This window comes from Lissotriton vulgaris, unplaced genomic scaffold (assembly GCF_964263255.1).
Source record: "Lissotriton vulgaris unplaced genomic scaffold, aLisVul1.2 SCAFFOLD_2175, whole genome shotgun sequence".
Taxonomy (NCBI): Eukaryota; Metazoa; Chordata; class Amphibia; order Caudata; family Salamandridae; genus Lissotriton; species Lissotriton vulgaris.
This window is the reverse complement of record NW_028244590.1, coordinates 113,836-134,021: the sequence shown is the minus strand read 5'-3', so window position 1 is coordinate 134,021 and position 20,186 is coordinate 113,836. Positions and strand designations below refer to the sequence as shown.

General features: G+C 43.5%; 1 protein-coding gene across 1 annotated transcript in view; it reads right to left on the bottom strand.

Annotated features, from left to right (window-relative positions):
* Window positions 1–4,560: 4,560 nt before the first annotated feature.
* Window positions 4,561–20,186, bottom strand: part of LOC147667196 (myozenin-2-like) — a gene marked incomplete at its 5' end in the record, with an annotated part of 111,242 nt that continues 95,616 nt past the window's right edge. The window contains one exon of the mRNA XM_086948859.1: window positions 4,561–5,182. Within this exon, the coding sequence (XP_086804985.1) occupies window positions 4,951–5,182 (232 nt within the window). The remainder of the gene's footprint in view (window positions 5,183–20,186) is intronic.

Sequence of the window (20,186 nt, the reverse complement as noted above, 5' to 3'; positions counted from 1 at the left end):
CATTGTAGGCTGTCTGAACACCAGCCTGCAGGTGTGTGCGTGTGTGTTTGTCTATACCGCTCTCTCTTTCACTCCTTTCACTCGTTATCCTTTTTTCCCTTTGCCTGTGTCTTTATTAACATCTCTGTTCCGGTGCAAGAGGTCAAGGTGACCATCAGGAGGTGATCGAGGGATTGACCTTGGACTTGCTTCCCTTTAGGTAGGGATATTAATCATCATCATCCACAACTATAGGATGGTGACTTCCACCAGGAGGTCCTGTATTCTTTAGAGTAGAAGATACTGCTTCTGCAGTTATGAACTGTAAGCCTGCTATTGAAAGAGACATAGCGTTCGATTTAGAGTTTGGTGGAGAGGGTCCCTTGCAGAGGCAATAGAGTACCATATCCACCAAACCCTTGGTCTACTTGCTTTATTAGAGACAAGGGAATCTACGTTTTTCATGGAGGGAGCTTTTGTTGAAGGAAAACATCATGCGATGGCCTGACGGAGTAGGGCCCATCAGAGGAATTACATTACATCACCCATCCTATTTAGTGTGGACAGTGTAATGTCTTTCTTTCCTGTCCGTGAGCGCCAATAAAAACATGGCAGTGAGGGAGAGAAAATATTGAAAGATTACACCTTGGGAGAAAAACTCACAGGTTGTGGGGATTATTCGTTTTTTCGGTTATCGGAAAAAAATTCTCACTTTTGGAGTTTGTTTCTGAAAAATGAAAGAAAAGTAATATTTTTTTAAAAGGCCATCAAAATCAGCAGCAGCCATCTACCAAACATTTTGTAAATTGAAAGGAAGGAACCATCATGATGGCAGTTCCCTTCAATGCACAGAGATGACCACTGGGCCGGTGGTTATCTAAAAATCTGACAGACAATAGTTTGTTAGGATGGTACCATGACGGTTGAATTACCTTCAGTCATACATTAAATCTGGCCCTTAGTCTCTTCAACAACCTCCTCCGCATGATGCCTTTTCTCTACACACTTCCCCCCTTCCTTCCATGGTGAAAGCCAGGCTCCTGCTTCTTTAAATAGTGAGCACCTGTTGGAAACTCCGTGAGATCTGGATCTAGGATCCACCCCCAAAGACTTTAAAAGTCCCAACTTGTCGACCGGGCATAAAAGCGGCGGACGGTCTTTCCGTCTGCCGTGGACCCCCCCAGCCATAGTAATATGGAGGGGGTCTTTGCTGCAAGTATGGTGGGCGGATCGCCCCCGCCGGGCCGGCAGTGACCACCGCCAGCCCGGCGGGGGCAATGAGCCCGCCATCCTAATGTGGCCCTAGGTTTGGTAAAAAAATATCTATTACTACTTATGCAGAGTATAAAATATATTTTTACATTTTAGTGTACTGTGAACACCCACAGAAGATAGATCAGTGCACTTAAATGAAAATATGCAAATTTCAGTATCAACCTTGTGCATATCTACTGCTGTTAAAGCCTCTTTACAAAAATTCCTTTCTTTTTAACCTCATCGATGCTTGAGATATTCTTCTCCTGTGCTGGGCCATAATAGAACTGGGTGTGGTCATGACGAGCTCAGCTCGTCATGAGCACACGAGCACCGTGCCTCATGACGAGCTGAGCTCGTCATGAGCATCGAAGGGGTTAAACCCCCTTATCTATCAATCCACACAGCTATTGGCCTGTCAGGCAGTATTTTGAATTACTCAAAAAGCAACCCAATTTCCGTATTTATCCACATTTAAAAATAAATACAGACAGGAAAATGAATGTTTTCTGTCTGTATTTATCTGTAAAAATCTGTAAAAATGGAAAACAGGGAGCCTTAAAAATAATCTAGATTTTGAGCGCTTTTATGATTGATATGCTTAATCCTGATGTTCAAATGTTATTCTTCAAGTTTGAAAGCTGCCACACATTTCATACTTTACCTGGCGCACATGCCTGCTTTTTCAAGGCCATAATTAATGATCAGAAACATTGTTTAATGACATACTCTCTATCCCTTCCTGGCCTGCCCCATCCTCCTGCGATGCCCCCACAGACTTCACCAAAAAATCAAGCACTTTGGACTGACTTCAACCTCTATGATGAAGACTCCGTATCTAAAATCTTATGGTCCCTAAACCTGATTAACCATTTCAATGACCCGCTCCCCTCCAACTGCCTAGCGGCCGTCGTTCAATCCATTATTCCTAGTTCAACTGCAATAATTAACTCCTCGCTCCAGCATGGTTCCATTCCTGACTCTCTGAAAGCCAGCCAAGTCCTCCCCATTTTAAAAAAAACGTCGCTGGATCCAGCCATCCCTGACAATTTCAAACCTATCTCCAACATCCCTCTCCTAGCCAAAGTGTTGGAGAAGTGTGTACAACAGCAACTAAGTCAGCACATCAACAACTTCCACCTTCTCTGTGACTTCCAATCTGGATTCAGACCTGGGCACAGCACTGAAACGACCATGCTCCACATCTTTGACAATGCCCTCCAAGCCCTGAACCAAGGGAAAACGTGCCTTCTAATCCTCTTAGATCGATCCTCGGCCTTCGACACGGTCAACCACGAAAAACTAATCGAACGGCTCAAACTCAGGATGGGTTTGGACGGCTCTGTTCTAGAATGGTTTAGATCCTTCCTCCAAAACCGATCGCAACGATTCCTAATCAACTGCAACCTATCTGCTCCCTCTCCGGTCAAGGTCGGAGTCCCTCAAGGAACCCTGTCCCCTACCCTCTTCAACCTTTACCTTGAACCACTTGCCGAAGTACTACGCACAGCGACTATCTCCTACCATATGTATGCTGACGACACGCAGCTCTACATCAAAGCCTCCTCTCTTGAGGATATTCTGTCCCTGAACGAGGCCCTGAAATCAACCATCCATTGGCTCACATCCAATCAACTTAAACTTAACGCCAAGAAAACAGAATTTCAACTAATTTCCCCTCCAAAAAACAATCCCGAGATGCAGATATGGATCAAGGCTATCACAGCCTTAGATTGCCCACCGACCATCGTGGACTCAGCAAAATCTTCGGGAATAACCCTTGACTGCAATTTGAACATGCGAGACCACATTAACTCGATGGCCAAATTAGCCAGATTCCACCTGAGCTACCTCTGGAAACTGAAACCCTTCCTTGACACTACCGACCTAAAAAGTGCAGTCCAAGCGCTAGTAATCTCTAGACTGGAATATAGCTGTTCCACTCTCTCAGGCTTACCCAAGATCTCCGTGGCACCCCTAAAAGCCTGCTTTAATGCCGCCGCCAGACTTCTTACAAGCTCAAAAAAATTTGCCCATATCTCTCCACACCTGAAAGCTTTGAACTGGCGTCCTTTCGAGACCAGGCTACAACTCAAACTGGCTTGCATCACACACAAAGCTTTATACTCAAACTATCCTGCTTACCTTGCACAGAAACTTATGATATTGGGTGGAAGCAGAAACTCCCGTTCCACCAGAGACCTTTTACTCCAACCTGCACGGTTCCGGGGAAAAAAAGCGTATAACCGGGTTTTCTCTGGATCCGCTCCAAGAATATGGAACTCTCTCCCGCCCGCCATCAGAAGAATCCCTCCTCTGGCACGTTTCAAAAAGGAGGCCAAAACCCTCCTTATGGGTAAATTCCTCTCCAAAATGTTGCCTCCTACCAACACATAGACCTTGACCAATACACAGACCATGACCAAATATGGACTAGTGCCTCCATTCGATATACCGAGCTACCTTGTCAAGAAATCTGGGGCCTTATCTGGAGTTACTTATATGTAAACTGTTCATATGTGTCCACAGACCCTATTGTGATTCCTTGCCTATTATACACTGCAATGTTCCCCTGTAAAGCGCTCTGATACCCTACGGGTTAAGTGTGCGCTCTATAAAACAATAAAATAAATAATAATTAAATAAATGATAAATTACTCATCTAATGGAAGACCGTTTTCTTTAGTCTTTAAGTTTTTCTGAAACAAATGTATCATCTTCCTAATCACACCACCTTCCTTCCTTCTGCCTTAATCTCAGCAAACTATTGTAAGGGGCCAAACACACGTTGGCTGTCCCACCTGAAGAATAACATTTAAACCAGAAAACCTGCACTGCATTCTCTTAACTAAAATGTGTCCTTGATGGTACCTAGGAGGAGATGGATTTAGAATAACAATTATTTTTTCAATAGAGAAGCTTGGCTTGCGTTTTTGAGGGCAATATGTTCAAGAGGATCAGTAGCAATTCCAACCTGCTCTGCAAAAATGCTCGGTTGTGAATAAATGTGGACCACTTGTGTTGTCAAGAAGGTGTAGAGGTGAAGAATGGTGTAATCACACTGCTTGAACCATTCAGTGTTATTTCCGAACAAGAGTCTCTACCTACATATGCACACGCATGTCCAGGACTGGAAACAGAGCTCAGTTATTGGGTCAAACATATCACCACCAAACAAAAGTAGTGAAAAGCATAGCTCTCTGTTAGGTCCCACAATGATGGTCTAATTCAAAAGCACTGAAAATACAGACTGGTTATGCATACCTCTGGATATCTTAAAAGTGGAAAATGAAAGAAGAACATAAATGAAGACCCATCACTTCAATATTCATTGAAAATGATTTTTTTATTATTAATCTCGTCCCAAGGTATACCATGCCGTAAATCCTGCATGGAAAAAGAAAATGAAGAGACTACTACATACGTGGTATCTTTATTGATTCTACCCTGATGTGTACTCTTGTTTTTTCACTATGACAGGACTAACAAATTAATAGGTCATTTGGATCCAGGAAAGCATGGACTAAGAACATGCAAGAACCACAATTTTCTTCATGGGAGATTGTAAATGATTTTATTTTGGATCTATAAAAGTTGCTCCCGTAAACAGACACGACATCAAACGCCAGAGTTAAACCGTCGCTGATGATAACACCATAATCAACCTGCCTTGACTCTTCTGCCCATGTTTCATTTCGTGCACGAGTACACCCTCACTTACAGGTCTTCTGTTTCTAGGGCCGTGGGGTCTGCAAGGTGGGCGAGCAGCACAATAGGGGTGTACTCGCCTGTCCACCCCTGTGCCATCCGGTTGAAGGAGCGCCTGTAGCGTAGAGGATTGAGCATCAGGGCTAAGGCTGGGTCATTCAACGGAGACAGGTCGATCTTAGGGAGCCTGAATGTTACCAGGCGTGACGCTTTCTCAAAGCCTCCAAATGGCATAGCAGCTCTGTAAATTGACGAAGAAAGAGAAAAAAGGGTTGTTAGAAATATCAACATTTTGATTGAATAACTCTTAACTCTTTGATTTTGACCAAACAGTGTGGTGGGATACCCTAAAAGTTTAGGAAGTTTTTTTAACAGCTTGCCGCACGTGGGTTTCATTTAACAGTGGCAGTCATAGGATAAAGCCATATTACAAATATAGACACACCATGTGGTATTCACAAATGCTCAGTAAGCAAGTTTCTTATCTTAAACATTATTGCCAATCCTTATCAAAAACAGAGGCAGGTTTATTAATAATATGACAGAATTAACACCAATTATAAGAAATAATAATATCTTAATTCCTTGTAGTGCTACGAATCAGTTTTGATTCCTCTAAACAATGTAAATAAAAAGCATTTCCCAATTTAACAGTACTCAATTTATCTTCCGGGGAATAAATAAGCTGTAGTAAGGCAGCCCCTTCCAGCCATAGATCACAAGGTCTAAGCTGTAAGGCTGGTGTAAAGGCTGAGTCAAAGTGTATAGGGGTGTAGGGTGAGGGGAACGATGCCCATTCATTTTACCGATTCACCTCATCTCACACTTTAGGGCTGATCCAGGTTGGAAGGCTAAGGTAAGTGTTGAGTGGCCTGTCTAATTTTGGTTTCCACAATACATCCCAAATAGATCTATCGACCACTCCTCTGTCCATGTGGAGCCAATGTTCGTCTGATTCCCTCACTGACCATTAAGAAAAGACCTTCAACTTCAATTCAAGGCATTTCTAGAGCACGCAGCTGCCTCCGGAGAGGCTTTCCGGCACTACTGAGCCACTTTGCAGTATAGTTCAAAGTCATGTAGGGCTAATCCTCCAGCCTCCCTTGGAAGTGTCAATACTTTATAGGGGAGTTGAGCTCTGCAGGCTTGCCAAATATTTAGAGTGATCAATGAATACAGGGAAGAGAAAAAGTCTTGGTCAACTTCAATGGGGAGTCCCTGATAAAGGTAAAGGAGTCATGGCAAACCAGTCATTTTAACCACATTGATATGACTGGCCCATGTTCAATATAATGGGGCCCAGCGTGTGAGGTCCCCTTTAAGCTGTTGTAAGAGTGGAGGGTAATTTGTTCTGTAAAGATCAGCCACTCTTGGAGTGATCCTAATCCCCAAATAGGTGAGTTATTTTTTAGCCCAATGAAAGGGAGTGGATCCCAGTACTGCCTCTATCTCGCTAGTGGAAAGCGCCAGATTTAGAAGAAAGGATATATGGAGATTGATTCGAAAACCTGCTGCTGACTCCTTTTAGTTTGTAAGGCAGTCAGGGACAATTGAGGGGATAAGTGATAGGAGCACATTGTCTGCGAACATGGAAATTTTGTGTTCCACCAATTCCAAAAGAGTGGCCCTGGATGGAATCTATGGTATTCACTTTGGCTGCTAGTGGCTCAATACTAAGGGTAAATAGAAGCGGTAATAACAGACACCCGCCTCATGCCACATTCAAGATCAAAGAGGTCAGAACCACCCCCATTCACCATCACTAGAGGCTGTGGATGAACATAGTTGGCTTGAATCACACCTACAAACTGTTCTCTAAAACCAAACCGACACAGCGTGTGTAAAAGGAAGACCCAGTCCACTTGGTTTGTTGCTTTTTCGGGGCCTAGTGCCAATAAAACTGTTGGAATGTGCTTTTTAGTAGCTTTCTTGACCAGATGAACCCCCTCCTCAAGTTGTTGTGAGTTTGATGCCTCTTAATGAAGCTGCACTGATCTAAATGGTTCTGGTCCGTCATGATATCCTCAACCTCTGTGGCCAAATTCTTTGTTTTCAGTTTGGAATCTAAATTTAATAATAAAATAGGTCGGTAGGATGCACAAAAATGGGGCTTCTACCCGGGCCTTGGAATGACGGAGATCAGTGTATCACTTGACGGAAATCAGCTATGTAATTAAATAAAGCAGTTAAGTGAGGAACCCGGTCTGAGCTAAAAGTCTTGTAAAACTGGGCTATAAACCCATCTGCCCTCCTGATTTATGGAGTTTAGGAGGGTCAATAGCCACCTAGAATTCATTGTCTCTGATAGGTTCCTTCAAAATCTCGTTTTGGAAGTTCCACCCCCATTAGATAGGCAAGTTGTGCAGTCATGTCTGCAGGTTCAATGGTGTAGAGTTGTTTATAAAAATCTCGTAAGGCCCTGGCCTTTTCCTCCTCTGTAGCGAGTCATCCCGGAGTTTAAGTGGGGTTGACTAATATATTATTTTTTATGTTTGGCCCGAAGCTGTCTCGCCAGATGCGAGCCAACCATATTTCCCTGTTCATAGGTGTCTTTTTTTAAGGCAAAATACCATCAACTACACTCTTTTTGTATATATGGCGTTTAGCTTTCCAGCAAGAGCATGACATTCCTTTGTAAAGAGAGTGTGGGGGAGTTCAGCCTAGAGTGCTAATCGACTGAGAGTCTCTGCTGCAACAGTATAGACATCAATGAGATGCATTTTCCCCTAATAACTGTATTACAGGCATCCCAGTTAGTGGAAGGGTCAGTACTTTGAGGGTCATTTAGTGTAAAAAAGTCCTTGATGGCCTTTCAGAGCTTGTCTCGGAAAAGACAATCCCATACGAGAGGAATGGAAACACCCGAACTTTGGATTTCGGGGTATTACATTGTCCACAAACGCTCCCAGGGAAATCTTCCAAATAGCAAAAAAGCTTACAAAGTGGCCTGCACCCAAGCTACCTTTAGACTCTTCTCAGTTACGCTGTAACGAGCTCACGGAGGTCTTTAACAAAAGAATCCTAGACATATATAATACTTTCCCTCAGGCCACTTGTGTAGATAATTCAGGCCAGGGGTAGCACCCCTCGACTGGAGGACCTTCTACCCATGGACCTGTCCACCTTATCACAACTTTTTTCCCAGGTCAAATCCGGCTCCGCTCTTGATCCTGCCTCTATCCATAATCTCCGCACGGTAGAGGAAGCCATACTCCCTGTTCCTCGTGCATGTACACCTGTACACCTGTGCCACCTGTACACCTGTGCCATGTGGCACACATACATGCCCTAAGGGCATGTATGTGTGTCACATGCCACACAAGTCTGAATCAGGGTTGCAACAGGGTGTCAAAGTGACACCCTGTCCCCCTTGTCAATTCGGTAATTTTACCGAATCGGTATTTACCGATTCGGTAATTGCCATTGGTTCATATGGGCCTCAAGGCCCATAGGAATCAATGGCAATTACCGAATTGGTAAATACCTATTCGGTAATTACCGAATATTACTGATTCGTTAAATTATTCCGTAAAAATACCTACATAGCATTTACCGATTTATAAATACCGAATCGGTAAAATTCGGTATTTACGAATCGGTAAATGCCATTTACCTACATCTGGCCCCTAGTGTTGCTATCTGAATTTGGAACTTCTTCTTTATTATAATTAGTGGGTGAGCTGGAAACCCCTAAATGTATACACCCCAAAATATGACCTCAACACCTTGCCCACGGATTGATGAAGCAGAGACAGTGTTAAACCTCAGTTTCATGAGGCAATGTGTCCCTTAGGTAAGGCACCCTGTTGTAATGAAGAAACTTCGAAGCAAAGGTAAGTCAACATGAACTTTATTCTGTCAACCACTCTCCAAGACTGTCAGAGGGACGCCAACATTCGAACGCAAGCTCTGGCAGAACATACCAAAAGGGTAGGGGGGAAGCAGGAGGAACGTACCAAAACAGAGAGGGAAGGAAAATTACAACACATCTCCCTATGGCAACATGAGGAACTGAACTCGTCGAATCTCCCTCCGGAAGCGGCACCGTCAGTAGCAATAACGGCAGCCAGAAAACTCAAAAGTACAGTCAATTAAGTAAGGACAGACTGAATAATTTAGTTCTAGAGTGGAATAGCAGTTTTAAGGATGTATTACAAAAATGTGAAAATGCAGACCAGGGATCAAAATATGAAAATGCATGAAGGCATGAAGACTCTCAGAATGGGGCAATTCAGAATATTGTATCCGAAAGTCTTAAGGAAGGATCTAGCTAACCCCCAAAATCAAGATTTTGTATACAAATTTCTTACATAGAAAATCATTAGTTGCAGAATCATTATTGTGTGAGCAAAGGAATTACATTCTCAGCAAATCTGAGCAAAGATTTCTAAAATGTCATATTGCCTTAGCCTCTAAACACTATCCCACTGCAAGAATATTGATGCTGCCCACTATATTCTAATGTCGTCCAGCGAAGACAGGAAAACGAGTTACATGAACAACATTTATGAATTATAGGGTACAGTAAGCCAGCGGAAGGGCCTTGGGAAAAGTACCATTATTCTGACCATGTCAGAACGTTTTAATTGAGAACAGCAAGAAATAAGTCAATTGAAATACCAAACATGACTCTGCTTGACAGTGTGCAGCAGAAATGATAAACAGTGTGCGTGCAGGAGCAGACATCCATTTTGAACAAGAAGGCATCTCGGCCTAATTTGAGGCCTAGTTAGCAGGAGTCAGGAAAGCACCCTTTAACTCCAAATTCCTTTATTCATGTTTGATTACTTAAAACATTTACATGATTACATGCAAAACATGCTTGATGAATTAGTTTAAAATTATAAAATCCTTCCATTTTATAGACTATAGCAAACTTAAAATATCACAGCCAAAATAACTCACATTCACAGGCACAATTTCATGCTCAAAAGTTCATATGTTTAGTTTATTTTCAGCCAGCATCAGGATCTTCATGAAATGTGTGTTTGAAATTGGGTCATTCTGGTCTAACAAGTGAATGATAGCTTGCCAGCATGTTCTTATAAGCCCTATATTAAACAGTTGCCTAAACAGGTTTCGTCTTTACATGAAGAGAGCCAGACAAATGCAGAGTAAATGGATTAGAGAAATATCCGCTTTTTTTACACAATCTCTAACAGAATATTGTCCCTCCGTGGGCCACCTCAAGGCTTGATCGTGGGTTTTGCAGGTAACCTAGATGGTATAACATGAGTTTATGTTTTTTTTAACATATATCTTTATTTTAAAGTTCCAGAAAATACAAAGTTCCAGAAAATACAGATAATCAACAGGAACATGGAAGTCCCCTGGTGAGGCATACACAGGAAATATTCGACAGAATCAAACCCCTCGTCATGGTTAAACCAGCCTCAGTCGATAAGGAAAATCAAAACACCCATCTGTATAAGGTAGGGGAGTAGAGTGACCGAAACTGGAAAGGAACAAACAATAATGAATGTGAAGAACAAATGGAAAAAAATAAGCTAAAAGTTAGAGGTAAAAGGAAAAAGGGCTGGGGGGGGGGGGGGGGGACCAATAACTGTGACCTAACATGATGGGGGGGGGGGGGGGGGGCGCAGAGGATGGAAAGAAAAGGGAATTCACAAGCACCGTTAATTGTCCCCGAGATGCAGGTGGCAGCAACCGTACTTGTGCCCTACAGGAGCCAAATTCAGTGCCCAAAAAGGGTGCCCAGATCGGTAGGTACATTTCAGATTTATCCTGTACTCTATAGATGAGTCTCTCATACAAGGCTGTCTTAAACATTGATATGAGCCATTCATCATGGTTGGGAAGTAGGGGAGATCACCAGTGTTGGAGGATACAGATCTTTGCCACTGTGAATGCCGCTGCCAGGAAACACATCTCATGAGTGGGGTGAGTCATCCATATGACTTACGATGGTCAGTTGCCCTGGGAAGAGCAATGGCAACTTCAGGGCCTCAGTAATGGTGGATTGCACCTTCCTTAAAAATGTCTAGATATGGGAGCAGTTGCACAGGATGTGAACTATAGTAAAGCCCTCTTGAACGCATCTCCAACAGTGAGAACGGTGGAAGGGGCCTGCAGAGCAGAGTTTTTGTGGGGTCCAGCACCAATCTTGTAAGGTTTTAAAAAGACCCAGCTTCATTATGGCTTCCTGGACTCTCTCGCCCAGGTCTACAATCAGGGCAGCCCATTCAGATTCGGTGTATTGAACCTGCAGTGTCCTCTAGCAGGATTCCTACAATCGAGCAAGATGCGGTTTCACATATAGGTGGGAAACTAACAAATCATACAATCCGGATATCATACCTCGGAATGACCTCAGCCCGTCAAGTAACTCTCTGTGGGGGAATCGCACATAACCATGGAGTGGGTCCCAGTTTGCGCCGCAGGCAATGTTGTAGTTGAGCATATTTCCACCATTGGTGAGCAGGTAGTTACATTCATCCTGGAGCGATTCAAAAGAGTGAATGCTCCCCTGTGAGATTAATTGCTCAAAAGTCAGTATTCCGCTCTGCACCAAGGGCCCCCGTATATAGTATTCCACCTATCCTTAGTGCTGTATTGTTACAAATTGGTGCATGATTGTGCAACCAGGTGTGAACCCGCAAAAGTTTGTGAGCCAGAAGCAACCACCTCACCGTAAAATGAATGATCAATTTTTGTGTCAGGGAGGAAGCGGTTTTGTGGCTATAAAATAGTTGTAACTCTGGGGTGGCTGAGGTGAGGAGAGGTTCGATGGTCTCCCACAGTGTTGTGTCCACTGCAGTAGCTCGCAGCTCAGCCAGTTGTGACAGTTGTATAACAGTGTAATAATGCTCCACACAAGGGAGGCTGAGGTCCTCCTACAGCCTGTGGGTCATCAGCTTGGAGGCTTTCAACCAGGGCGTTGAGGTGGCTAATACAAAGGTTTTGAGATCATGATCAATTGACCACAAGAGGGACAGACTGACCGGACCAGGTAGCATACCCATTACATAGGCACTCCCACCATTTTTATCTTCTGATTCTGGCCCTGTAGCGACAGGTGAAGGTGCGTCCATTTCGCATAGTCCAGCCGGGACCTAGCCATCAGTGGGTCTTTGTTCTCTGTCACCATTCTCTCCATGCCTCTATCAAGGTTGATGCCCAAATATCAGAGTCGGTTTACTTTCCACTGAAAGAGATAGTCAGCAACAGCCGCTGCAGTCATAATGCGGAACATGGGTAACACTTTGCTTTTCGTCCAGTTGATCTTGTGGTTCGATATAGGAGCAAAGTCTGCAATAAGGGACAGAAGGGCAGGGAGAGAGGCTAAGATTTGTAAACATCAATAGGATGTCATCCACGTACAATAAAATCTTGGAGGGGTCAGATGGAGTGGGCACGCCGGATATAGAGGTGTGTTGATGTATGACAGCAGATAAAGGCTCCATTGCGAGCAGACACAGTAGGGGGATAAAGGGCATCCATGATGGGTGTCTCCCCAGATAGGAAAGTTTTTGGATCAAAACCCTCTGCAATTGTCCAGGGCCTTGGGGTTCCCATAAAGCCATCTAACCTTGGAGATAAAATTATCGCTCAGTCTGAACCTCTTGAGCATAATGAAGAGGTAGGGCCACTTATCCCGTCAAACGCGTTTTTGACGTCAAGGAAAAGGGCAAGGGCCTCTTCCGGCAAGTCACTGGTCTACCAGAGGTGCCCTAGAGCACGCAGATGATTATGGGACGTGGGTCCTGCTAAGGAGCCAACTTGGTTCTGATGGCCAAGAGTAGGAATAACACGGTTGAGATGGGAGGCAAGTATTCCAGCAAAAATTTTGATAACCACTTTCAAAAAGGGTATCAGGCGGTAGCTCCTGCAGAGGAGGCGTTCCTTTCCAGACTTAGGGAGGACAGCAATTAGCACCTTGTTGGATATAGCCAAGAGGCTGCCCTCCTGTTCAGCCTATCTATATGCATCATACAGGGAAGGCAGTATTTCAACCGTCATCCATTTGTGAAATTCCCCAGGAAAGCCAACCTCGCCCTGGGCCCTGTTGTAGGGAGGCTAGAAATTGCCAGAGCAGTCTCTTCTTTGGTGATTTCCCCTTCTAGCAGAGCCATTCCATCAGCATTAAGACATGGAAGTTGGAGGGAATAAAAACAAATGATCTTCTCTCTCCATGTCTCCACCAGCTTCCAAACTTTACAGGGTTGAATAGTATGCCTCAAATTCGGAGCCAATTTCCTGGGGCGTTCAGAGCAGACGTCCCCGCGCACTACATATAGCAGAGATCACCATGGCTACCTCCCACTGTTTATGGGAGCTAAAAATTAGCCTGCTTTTTCTCCCTTTTTCATAGTGCTACGTGTGCAATCTATAGAGCATGTATTCCGCCATGGATGTGTATAAGTTATATGAGTTCCCTTGTGCAGTTTCAAACTGTCATGGTTGTCCTTGAGGTGGCGTGTGTATGCTTGCAAATTTTAACATATATCCGCCTCTAGTCGGGCCTGTTGTTCCTTCTGGCACTTGTTGGTGATCACTACATTGTGCATAATTTGACCATGAATAGTGGCCTTAGCTGCTACCCATAGGGTTTGTTTGGAGGAGACCAATTGCCGGATTTCCTCAAGATGAGTCACTTTTCTTTAGGCATTTTACAATACGAGATGTTAAGACGCGAAGGTTTTCGAAACAGTCTCGTCAGATCCCAGTCGATGGCCAAGCCGTTTGGCGAATGGGCCATAAAAGATCCCTTGCCACAGTTTACCATCAAAGGTGAGGAACTGATGGGTGATTAGGAAAAAGTCCAGCTGGGATTGAGTCCCATATACCGGTGATATGAGCGAGAAGTCCTCATCTCCTGCAAGAGTGCTATATCAGTCCGCTTAGAGGCCAGGTAGGAGAGGATTATTTCCCTCTTCACATAGTGTGTCAAGCCATTAACATTCAAAGATACAATCTTAAGAGAAGTGGCAGCCAGCACAGTGAAGTCTGCAGAGGAGTGCTCGGGTAGCACAGGGATACATCACAGATTGAGCGATCACTGCTTTATCACCCTTACGTAGTAGTAGGCGTGAACGGGCAAACATGTCCGACTATGGATAGGGCAGGGTAAGAGGAATGGGCAGTCAAGAAATATGCTGGACTGCACTACTCAAGAGGGGCAAAAAAGTAAGAACTCAGGTGCACCAAAGTAGGGACCGGCCCGCAGGTGCTCACAGAAAAGGAGAAAGGGCAAGAGGAGAGGAGAAGAGAAGTGAAGAGTGCCCCTGAAGGGGGAGGGAGGAAAAGTGGGGGATTTAGGCAAGGAAGGTTAGAAAGTAAGAATATGCAGGAAATAGGCCAGCGTCAGAGCAGGGATATGCACACAGCTGTGTTGCACACAAGTTGCTTGTCTTTTGTCGGAGGTCTATTGCCTCCAGCGGGCAAATCGATAATCGGTGGTAGAGCAAGAGGGAAGGAGTGGCAGAAGAAAGAAGGAGATGTGGGGAACGGAGGCCCCATATAAATGAAAAGTACCACATGGGGGAAGTGCATATGAATGGGTATATTTGAGAGGGCCAGAAGGGTGAGGGGCAGAGGGAGCAGTCTTCCCTGTTGTTTCCATGTGGGGTGGTAAGGTACACAGGGCTGTATTCAAGGGACCCGAGGAGCCGGAATCAGGATTTGGAGTAAGAGCCAACATATACTCGGGACAGCCCCAAAGGGAAGGCGGCTTCCTTCTGACTGCCGAGGTGTAGAAGGGTGGGGCGGGAAGGAGGGGTGCTCCAATATTGACACCATACACACTGGACAGTCAGGTCTGTTACGGGGGCAGGAGAAAGATCATGAGAGAAAGGGAGGGGGCGGAGTGGTGACAATGATGGGAAGGGAGAAAAAAGGATAGAAGAAAAGGGGAGGGGGGCAGGGAAGGGCCTTGCGGGGCCAACAGAGCCACCATGGAGGGAGGCCGAAAGAATAGGGGCCCAGGCAGCCAAAGCATAAACAGGAGCCAAATCAATCTCGGGATGGAAGTCCAGAGGATGAGGAAGGTTTTAGGTCCTCCACCGCCTGGGTACCCACAAAGTACTATGCTACACACATGAAGCTTAGTATTACACGTCTTTGTTCATCTGCGTGTAACTGCAAACTCAACATTCTAAACCAGCCTTCAGTGCATTCCGCTCTAACACTTATGTCACAGTTCTACTGAGTCCATCTGGAGAACAAAGGGGGCCATCATTTCTAACTAGCAAGACACTACATCTCCCCCTCTGTTAAGTAAAAAATTACAATGTTTACAAAATAAATATAGGTAGACATATACAATCAAATTTCTTCACTCAATCTGTTTGAATTGTTCAAAGTGATCTTGTTCTGGGAAACTGGGATGTGTCATCACTGATGTCCAGGATCTGCGTCAATGGCGTAGAAGCAACAGCAGTTGCTGATGTTTCAGAGCCAGTCTCTCCTTCAACAATTAGAGCTGATGAACGATTATTCAAGTGACTAAAATGAGAATAGGCTCTGGTAATAGCCTTTCCAAGGCGCTGAGCAGTCACCAAGTATCCCTTAGTAGACACCACTTTCATGAATTTGTCGTATGAGCACTGGATCTATGTTGTAAATAGCTTCTGTGTATTTAGTCTGTCTTTACTGTCTCCTTCATGGAGTTTTAGCATGTTCTTGTTATAATGATTCCACCTAAGAATTCCAGCTGTGTCAGTTACTGTCTGGCCAGATGGTGATCTGCTGTGTTTCTCTGTGCTGCAAATAAACCTACTTTCTACAACCTGCTACCTGCTTGGGACTGCTTATATAATTTACCACATTTTGGCGACAAGGACCTGTATCTGGCCAGATATTTACAGCTGCAGTGGTATCGAGATTTACAGAAGAATAACGGCTTTTCACCACAAACGAACTCTGCGTGTATTGAGTGAGTCATCTGTCCCAAACCCTTTCAAGATTTCGTCCTCGCGCCTAAATTACATCGAGGTGAGCGTTTTTTCACGTTTTATGGAGGCTTATGTCTGATCTTAAACGTCAATATACCGGTTACCTTGTTGCCTGGTTACGTATTTGATCAGCTCGAGATCTGCTCGAGACCTCCAAGACATCCTGCACTGCCTCTCTCGCGCTGTCTGCCTCCAGCGCCCTGCCTTCTCTGATGTGCGCTCTCGTCCTGTGACGCTACTCCTTTCTCATCTCTCGCGAGAATTCAATATCTCGCGAGAATCAACGAATAAGCGCTACTCACGTCGGATGTCTGCCTTCTGTTGACGCTCTCCTCGTCTCGTTTCCAAAGTGGACGATCTGGACATCGGATGTCAGTTTCTCTTCAAGTCTTCGTTTCACTGTGTTCATTTACTTTGGTGACAACGCGTTTTTTATTCAGACTGCTGCTCCTTTTTGTTTTTTCAGTGGACAACCATCGCAAGCACAATAAGTAAGGCAGTTATTATTATATTGCAACCTGGTTTTCTTTCTAAAAATATTATACCTTTTGTTTATTTATACAATTTAACATCTCTATATAATTAACTATGTCACAACAAGTCAATGTGGCACTTCCACCTCAATTCCTCAGTGAACCAGGTAATCCGTCCATCTCTTGGGAGGATTGGATAGCCATGTTTCACAACTATATTGAAGCTTTGGATGGTGAAGATTTTTCCCCTAAAAGAAAAAAAGCACTATTGATGACAACTTTGGGTAAGAAGGAAGGTCAGCGAATATTTAAATATTTACCCCAAGTTCTGCCGTCGGGATCTCAGTCTCCTCTTGCTGAGTTTAAAGAAGCTGTTGCCAGACTTGAGACTAGATTCGCTAAAGAGGAAAATCTTGTTTTGCAAAGATTTAAGTTTTATAAGAATGAACAGCGAGAGGATGAATCCATTGATGACTTTGTTGCACGCTTGCGAGAACTCTCTGTGAAATGTAGTTTTGGCCAGATGACAGATGAACTAATTCGTGATCAACTAATTGTTCAATGCAACAACCGCAAAATACAGGAACGTTTATGGGCTGCAAAAAATCCAACCTTAAAAGTTGCTATTGATCTCGCGAAAATAGTAGAAGAAAGCGAAAAATGTATGAAAGAATTACAAAAAACTGGTCTTGATCTCAAAGTTGCTGAAATTTCTAACAAAACAGTTGTTTCTAGTGACAATAGTGATACTGAGAGTTGTGCAGTTGCTCTAGTTAGGAAAAAAGGGTATGCCTTTCAAAAAAAGAATGCTAGTTTGCGGTACTCGAAACCTCAGTATAAAGTATGCTCTAGATGTGGTAGCAATTCGCACTCTTCAGATGCGAAATTTTGCTTTGCAAATAATAAGGACTGTTTAAAATGTGGCAAACAAGGTCACTTTGCCAAAATGTGTAAAAATAGGAACAATGCTAGAGTGACTGTGGTGAATGATTATTGTGAGTTGAATCGAGATGTTAACAAATTACTTGTTTTACATGATTCTATATGTTCTTGTCAAGACAGGAGAGAGAGGATTCTCAAATCTGAATTTATAATTGACAAAAAACCTGTCAGTCTTATGGTTGACACTGGTTCCAAATGGACCATCATTCCGATGTCACTTTTAAAACAACTATGGGGTCAAAAAGTTTGATTAGATTGTGATATTTTTCCCTCTGGTTATCAAGGTGAGAAAATTGATATTCTTGGATATTTTGAAACAGAAATTATCTTCAAGAACAGATCTACACATGGGAAAAAGTATGTTTCTATTAATGGACCAGCCATTTTAGGTCGTATTCATCAATATGATCTTCACATAGTAATTGATCCCAGGGCGGAGGAACCTGTGATGGTTGTGAATGCGTCTGATGTGGATGGTGTTCTTTCAAAGTTTAGCAATGTCTTTAGAGAACAGTTAGGAGAACTGCAAGGTCATTCTCATAGAATTCTGTTAAAAGAAGGTAGTGTTCCCATCCAACATAAAGCAAGAAGAGTTCCTTTTGCTGTAAGGAAGGAAGTGAAAGCTGTTCTGGAGGAAATGTTGCAAGGGGGGATTATTGAGCCTGTAGAGGCATCTCCATGGATTTCGCCTGTTGTGATTTCCCAGAAACCTGACAACAAAATTAGATTTTGTGTGGACCTTAGGTCGTTAAACAAGTGTGTTGTTGCAGATGTTTTTCCACTACCTAATATTGGGGAGCTGGTCTCTACCCTTAAAGGTGCTAAATTCTTTAGCAAGTTAGATCTCAAACATGCCTATCACCAGATTCGACTTGACGAAGAATCAAAACATCTCACTGCATTTATCACTGGGGAAGGTACTTTTCAGTTCACTAGGTTACCTTTCGGGTTAATTTCAGCCGCAAGTGTTTTTCAGAGAATGGTATCTGAAGTATTCAAAGAGTTGGAAAAGGTCATCTACTTTCAAGATGATATTTTAATCTTTGAGGATTCGATTGAAGAACATAATACTATTCTTCAAAGTGTTTTGCATAGGATATCTGAAGCTGGTCTTACCTTGAGGAAGGAGAAATGTGAATTTTTAGTCTCTGAGATTGAGTATTTAGGTTTTTCTCTCTCGGCTGCAGGTGTCAACCCCAAAAGAAATTTGCTAGAAGCGATTGAACTTGCCCCTTCTCCTGTCGATAAAGACCAGTTACGGTCCTTTATGGGCTTAATTGAATTTTACTCGAAATTTGTAAAGGATTTTTCTAGTAAGACCGCTTCTTTGAGGGGCTTATTAAAAAAAGGTGTTAAGTTTTCCTGGACTGATGAACAAGAAGCTTGTTTCAAATCAATTAAAGCTGAACTCTCGTCTGCCAATGTCCTTACTCCCTTTGATATCATAAGCCCTTCAATTCTTATGGTAGATGCTAGTGGAGTTGGTTTGGGTGCTGTACTTGTTCAACGGCATGGGAATGAAGAAAGGACCATTGCTTTTGCCTCAAGACCTTTAACGGTGTCGGAATGCAATTATTCCGTAATTGAGCGTGAGGCTCTTGCTGCTGTCTGGGGTGTCTATTATTTCAGGACGTATTTATGGGGTACTAGATTTGTTTTGCGGTCCGATCACAAGCCCCTAGTCAATATTTTGGCTCCTGGCAGTACTGGCAAGGGTTCACCTAGGCTGGCAAGGTTGGCTTCACGTCTACAAGACTTTCAATTTGATGTTCAATTTGTCCAAGGGTGGAAAAACATTCAAGCTGACTGCTTGTCTCGCTTGCCTTTTCAATCCACAGCTTGTAGGAATCCTTCAGAAGAGATTCAGGATGACTCTGCAGTTGCTTTTACTCAAGATGTTTTGTTTCTTGGTGCTGAGTCATTTTCGCTTGATGAATGGTCTAAGGGTATGGAGTCTGATGGTGTTTTGAAACTGGTTATGGATCTTATTGTCAAGGGATCTAGAAGGGAGAGTACTGTTGAGCCCTCTGTTAGGCGCTACATTAGAGTCTTAGATGAGTTATCTATTTTTGATAACAATGTGTTAATGCGAGGTGATAGATTTATTCCCCCGTATTCACTTAGGAAGAAAATACTTGACCTGGCCCATGAGGGGCATTTAGGCCAGTCTCTCACCCAACGTAGGGTTAAGTAAAACTTTTGGTGGCCTTCCATTGATGCTGATGCCGTGGATTGTGTGGTGCGTTGTTGTTTTTGTAAGGAGGGTGAAAAACGCTTGAAGGTTGTTGGTTCTCAGAGCGAATGTAATATCTCTTTTGAGGATTCTCCTTGGCACACTATCTGTCTAGATTTTATTGGGCCTATTAATGTGTTACCTTTCAACCAACGTTTTGCTATTGTTTTTCCAAGTGGCTCACTGTTCGCTTTGTTAACGATATCACTACTGATTCTACAATCTCCTTTCTTAAAAATGTGTTTTTGGATGAGGGTTTTCCGTCTGTGTTAATAACTGACAATGGCACACAATTAATTTCTGGTAAAATGGTTTCTTTTCTAAAAGAATGTGGGATTAGTCATCATCGGACCAGCCTTTATAACCCACAAAGTAATGGTATGTGCGAGAGGGTCAACAGGCTAGTCAAGGGGATCATACAAATGTCTGTTGAATGTGGTTGTTTTCCGAATGATACGGTTCAGGAACTTGTGTGGGCCTATCGTTCAACTCCTCACAAACATGGTTGTAGGTCTCCTTTTGAGTTGATGCGTGGTCGTTCTCCTGTAACCAAATTAACACCTTCTTGGCTAAGGAATGGGGATAATATTCTTCCTCCTGAGTCCTCTGGTGTTTCTCCTATTTCTGTAGGGGATTTGGTCAAGGTAAAGCCTGGGAGGTTTTCTAAGGGTCTCTCGAAATTTA